The sequence below is a fragment of the Fopius arisanus genome, unplaced genomic scaffold (genome assembly GCF_000806365.1).
Source record: "Fopius arisanus strain USDA-PBARC FA_bdor unplaced genomic scaffold, ASM80636v1 scaffold00054, whole genome shotgun sequence".
In the NCBI taxonomy this organism is placed as follows: Eukaryota; Metazoa; Arthropoda; class Insecta; order Hymenoptera; family Braconidae; genus Fopius; species Fopius arisanus.
The window spans coordinates 71,145-77,144 of NW_011887793.1; the positions used below are offsets into that span (position 1 = coordinate 71,145).

General features: G+C 37.9%; 1 protein-coding gene across 4 annotated transcripts; it reads right to left on the reverse strand.

The window, feature by feature from the left end:
• Window positions 1–1,659: 1,659 nt before the first annotated feature.
• On the reverse strand, window positions 1,660–5,405 carry Sf3b2 (splicing factor 3b subunit 2). 4 transcript variants are annotated; one of them, XM_011307454.1, is made up of 3 exons: window positions 5,262–5,405; window positions 2,023–4,036; window positions 1,660–1,821 (listed from the first exon to the last, which is right to left on the reverse strand). In XM_011307454.1, exons 2-3 carry the CDS (start codon window positions 4,027–4,029, stop codon window positions 1,753–1,755), a joined length of 2,076 nt encoding a protein of 691 aa, XP_011305756.1. In that variant the 5' UTR covers window positions 4,030–4,036; window positions 5,262–5,405; the 3' UTR covers window positions 1,660–1,752. The 4 variants fall into 4 exon arrangements, with proteins under 4 accessions (XP_011305756.1, XP_011305757.1, XP_011305754.1 ...); XM_011307455.1 differs by lacking the exon at window positions 5,262–5,405 and adding an exon at window positions 4,648–4,994; XM_011307452.1 differs by lacking the exon at window positions 5,262–5,405 and adding an exon at window positions 5,058–5,209 and having other exon boundaries at window positions 1,661–1,821.
• Between the last annotated feature and the right edge of the window lie 595 nt (window positions 5,406–6,000).

A 6,000-nucleotide genomic window follows, 5' to 3' on the forward strand; every position in this document is an offset into this window, starting at 1 on the left:
TAAACGTCAATTGTGATTTATCATACACCTGCAAAAGCCCTTCAAATGATTCTAATATTTTGTATAATTATTTGGATCAAAACGTAGATAATTTCCGGGAGCTCGGATCTGTAGGGCACTGAAAAGTATTATCAAATTTTCACCTTGAAAGCGCCACAAAGTACGGAGTCACATCGTACTACACTCCCATTATATCTACACATTTTCAATGGTATTAACTTGATCTACCGCGCATATACTTTACAGTAGCTTATAATTTATAACATTGTTGTATAATGGAGAAAACACAATCCAATCAGTTAAAAGAAAATACTAATCATATTTAATGCAACATTGTCAAGTAAGTAAGGTATGAAAATTTAAATTGAACCGCACCCCAACGTCAAGATGATGTGACACAATGTTATAGGGGGAATTGTTCAATCAAATTTTTTGGTAGCCGCAGCTCTCTTCTGGTACTCATAAAATTCAGAATAGATCGACGAGGTGCCCTAAAGATCCGTTAAAAATAGTTCACAGTTCAGAGTACCCATTTATTTCCCCCAAAATGAACTCTGAACTCTGTAAGTAGTTCAATGTTCAGGATATCTATTTTGCCCCTCAAAAAATAATGTATTTCATAACAAGTGCGGAAAAATGATTTTTGGCGTGTCGAAGATTTATAACGAGCCGAAGGCGAAAATGCCACATGCCGAAGACAATTTTCTGTACGAGTTGCAAACAATATTTTTCTTCGCAATGTGTCTAAAATTTTTATGCACATCATGACGGAAAATTCGAACTTCCGGAAATTGTTCAGAGTTCAGAGAGCCCATTTTCCACCTTCACCTCGATCTTTTAACCCTGAAGCATGTTAAGAGTTCGGAGGTATGCCGGCTTAATCATTGTAACGTAAACTGTTATCCAACACTTAGCTTGCTCTCAACTGCTGGAAATTCATAAGAGTTCAATCCTTAACTAGGTCCGCCAGGGATAAAGTACAAGAATGGGAGGCTTTCAATTACATTTTGATATTTGAAACGTTTGCAGAGAAAAACAATAAGAACAAGAAATGTATTCCACAAAGCATACGTTTCCAACTCGAACGTGGGAAAAATGTTACTCCATAAATAAGGACTTCGGCTACCGATAAATTTTCGTACAAAATTTAATCTATGTCTATCAATGGAAAAATCATGTGAACACAAGTGTAAATAACCGCTGTACAGGGATTTTACTATATAAAGCAAAAAAAACCAACAAATTTTGGAATTCATCATTATCTCTCTTCAATGGTTTCAAAACCATATTTTTTTATTACATTTTTTTAAGCGAAATTGAAATAAAGCATGGAATATCCGTTATTATAGTATCAAATTTGTCGCAATTTTTGAGCTGGATCCAGGGTTACCAGATGGCGTCTTGTTTCAACAAGTGCATCATAGCGATGTGTCAATCAGATATTAAAAAAAGTCATACGAAAAACGAAAATCAATTACATCCTCCACACTGAATTTCTCATGATAATATAAAATAGAAAGGGCTTTTTCAAAAAAATTGCCATTCGGCGATACTGGCTGTATCTCCGTCAATTAAGAAAGTATCTCGTTATTTATCAGTAAATATGTTCGAGAAATCCCTCATTACCCTTGTTTTCTGAGATTAAAATTAAAAGAATTGATGAAATCAAATTTGCTTCGCTAAGAATACAATTTTTTTATATTTACGGGCGTTACATTCTCTTAAAGTATTATTAAAGATAATTCGACAAATCTAAAACTTGAATTCCTTATATTTCTTGGCAGACTTGCTCTCCTGTGTCTGCTGTCTTTTTCTTTTACTCTGAAACACAAAAATGGAAAAATCTTAGTTAATGGGTGATCGAAAAATAGTTCTTCAACCTGACACCATGAATTTACAGATAGTTATCGAAAAACTTGATGAGTTTGTGAAGTGAAAGGTGTACAAAAATTGATTAAAAACACCTCTCATTAGATTTTCTGATAAGTGCTATTTAATATTGATTTCATCAATTATACGAACTTTTTGACGTTGGACATGGTCTTGTAGCAAATCTGAGACATCTTCTCTCCTGAGATGAGCTTGTCTCGACCTGATGGTTTCTTCATACCTTGAGGCCATGGCTTCAGAATCCAGATCTAATTCACTAGGATCCAACGCTACCTCTACAGCCCCATCCTTCTCGGTTCGATTTTCACCACCACTAATACCTCTTCGTGCAGCAATTACAGACGGTGGTGCTTGTCCTCCAGCGCCAGTCATATCATAAACATGAGTACTGCCCATCATACTGCCGCCAAGGCCTTCAGTTCTTCGCTCTTGGAGTACAGTGTAAAGCGCTGCAGGAGTGTCTCCACCCTCCATATCACTCTCTATTTTCTTCTTCCTCAATTCAATAGTTTCAGGAGTTTCCAATCCAGCAGGGATTGATGTCATGCCGCTTGGAGTTATTAAACCTTCGGCTCCAGGTGTCACAAGACCACTAGTATCTCCATCGATTTCTCTACCATCTCCATCAACATCACCAGCCTCATCCACTTCTTCATCCTCATCCTCATCACCAGAACTTTCCGACTCCGGTTCACCCCACATTCCCCGATCCACTTCCTCATCCATAACATCTCCACCAAGTGGTCTTACTACTCCGAACACGTCTCCATAAAGTGGCCTTCCTGTCTCATCAACTGGAGGTTTGCCCCAACCCCCCGCATGGTATCCAAATGCACATCCCTCGGGAATGGGTGCATTCAGTCCAGGAATTTTTAAATTGGGGTAACTAGGAGGAGGCCCATATCTTTGCATAGCAATGAGCCATGGTGGAGGCACCTTATGGCAATTGGGGCCTACCGGCATACCTAAGGCTGTTCTCAATTCATCGGAAAGCTCACCAGGCTTCTTCTCTTTCAACCTCGTCTCAAACTCCTTACCCTCGTAATATAAATCGCCATGAATGGTCATTCTAGGTTTGGTTTGCCACTTGAAGAAGGCATCATGCAGCTTCTGATAATCAATATCAATCTTGCCTAGTTTAGGTCTAGCCCTCTCCCTCATCTTTGCTTTCAAAGTTTTTGAGTCATCTCGTTCTTGCAGACTAGCCCTCATCTCGGTGATTCCAGTGCGCTTAATAAAGTCAGGAAGATCAAAGGGTGGTTTCTCAATTCCTCTTTTTCCTTGCAAGTACTTGCGCTTGAAGCACCAGTGCCTAGGCACTGGAACAGTATTTCTATGAGCTTTTAACTGCACAAGAAGCTTTGGATCTCGAGCTGTCACGTCGTGCATTTCCACGACATCAGGACGACCAACAAGCTGCTTCAGTTCAGCCACACTCAAACGAGTTAAGCGTTTTAGTTTCCTTTTTGATAAACGAGGAGCGCCATTTTCCGTAGTTGGTTGCTGAGGTTGGCCTGCGTCCTCATCGAAATCATCCAATAAAGGAACCTTATTGGCAACTGGAGTCACTGTCGGCGGATACTGACCGATCAATTCTTTATCTTTATCGATGGATTCTGGTTCAATCAATTTGAAGGCTTCGAAGACTCGAGCAAATTGACGATACATGGGTTCTAAGTCCGTTATTCCTGGTGTTTCCTGAATGTATTCCACTTCTGGGAGGTCTTCTTTAGTAACACATGAGGTAGAATCCGTCTTTTTATTCTCTTGATCCTCCTTTGGGTCACTCGTATGGCGTTTTCTCTTTTTCTTTTTCTTCTTCTTGGATTTTTGAGTCTTTTGATGGGAATTAGAATTTGAAATTGGATTGGCAATTTCAAGAGAATCGGCAGGAAATTCCATAGAGATATCTGGTGGTTCAGAGGGGGAAGTACCTGGGACAGAGATTTCATTGGGGTCTGCGCCCACTTCTTTAGCACGTTCAGTTTTGAAAGCCAAGGCTTGTTCAAGCGCTGCTGGAAGTTTCACTGAAGACGGGTCTGCATCTACATCTGATTCTTCCAGGGGGGGCTGATCCATACCCGGAGGGACAGAAACTTTAAGCGAAAGGAGACTCGGCAGTGCTTTTTGCGGCTCCATGTTGTTCCTAAAACGACGAACCATTAATTATGCATGACATTTTTTCAAAATTTGTCCAAAAAATCCTCAGGGTAGGCATAAAACATCAAATTTCCGGACGAAAAAAAGGGTACGGAACAAATTCCGAACAATTTCATTTAACATGAATAGTCAGTTAAATAATTTAATGATTTAAATCATTTAACATCAGTCGGCTTCCACGTGGAGATTATATTGGGGACTTATTGTTGGAATTGCTGGACAAAATTCAGATTAAATACCAAAGATGTTCGTCTTGCAAAAAATTTAATACTCTACAAAGAAAACGCGGACTACCAAAAGTACGTATATTCCTTCAGAAAAAATGCACTTTAGTATGGCACTACGAAATTCAATATTGCTGTAGTAAATGAGTATTAGTTCTATCTGTTTATAAGTAAGTACAATTTCAATACAATTTTCGGACTCCCTTATACCATTTTATCTCCTTCGTTTGTAGGATCACTCATCGATTTGCTAATCAAAAACCTAATACTTTTTTGGTGAAACACCCATTAAGGCTTAAGAAGCCACTCAATCAAGCAATCGTCAGAATTTTTCCGTTTTTTTCAATTAATAAATTTTTCTTTTCATACATACGAATATCAATTCTTCAAAAACCAAAACTTCAACTTGCAGATAATTTCCGTATTTAATCTCCAACAAATGCTATATGAATGAAGTGTTATATTTAGTGAAATATATATATATCCTCCAAAGCCCAATTCTCCACTTGTTCCATTCGATATCTACATTCCCTGTACAGTGTAACTTCAAAATTACTTGCAAACGACAAATAAGCCAGGTCTTTCAACCTTTCTCTCCATAAATATAGGATATACGGGCTTACGAATCGCCTACCACACGATCGCTAACGCTGAGTAGACACTTGGGAGCACTCAAAGCTTAATCTATTAATTTATTAATCAGAATGAAAAAAAAAATTCATATTATCTTCAATTAACACATATCGCTATTTTGTACAGAAAGAGAAATTTTTACTTTCTTACGATTCCAATTTCTTCACTTGTTATTCATCTGAAATGTTTTCTCGTTCAACATTTAAGGTTACTTGTGGTTAGAGTAGCGGCACCGATGCCCGGAACTGTAGCATAAATTGCCAGAAACTAACAGAGACTATAGGAGGAATTGCTAGGGACCCTAGGAACTACGGCAAGGCTACGCGACAAAGATGACATAACGTTGGCACATACGCTAAACCAAGGCATAGGTACAGTCAGCTCAAAATCTTTCAACCCGCACGGAGTAACTCGTAGAAACGTAAAATCACAAAACGGTAAGAATGAGCGCTGTCCCATCCAACAACACAAAGAGGATTGACTAAAAGTGGCACTGTGCACTTGGAAGAAATGTAATTTTTTATGAACTTGAAGTTAGCTGCACTTTTCATATACCAGCCTTCAGCAGAGAATATCTCTGTGAAAAGTGAGGATATAAAAAAAAAATCTGTGTATTCAGGAAACCTTTCTCCAGGTGGGAATTGCCTCACTTTTTTTCGATAAGTGTTGTTTCTTTTTTTAAAACAATAAAACGAATTACAGAAATGTTCAGCATAGAATATCTCCGACGCCACCCATCAGCACAATATCATGTAACCAAATTCCCTGACTTCGGTTTTCAAAAATCTAAATGGGAATTCCTTTTTTTTTTATTTCCCCCCTTCGTAATTCGGAACTTAAAAAAAAATCAGAAAAACTTCAACACTCCAGATCTCACGTATGGAGCAACCCCCAGAGTTGAGTCAAACACTAAAATTTTTATTTTGCATTGGCCTAAAAGGGAATTGGTTTTTTTTTCAAATTTTTGAACGAAATTTCTTGAAATTATTTTTATTAAATGTATAAAACTCTATAATCTCATAAGAATTCGGCAGAATTTGATAAATTTGATTGCAAAAAATAGTTTTTTACATTTTCTTCGTTTTCATCAGTA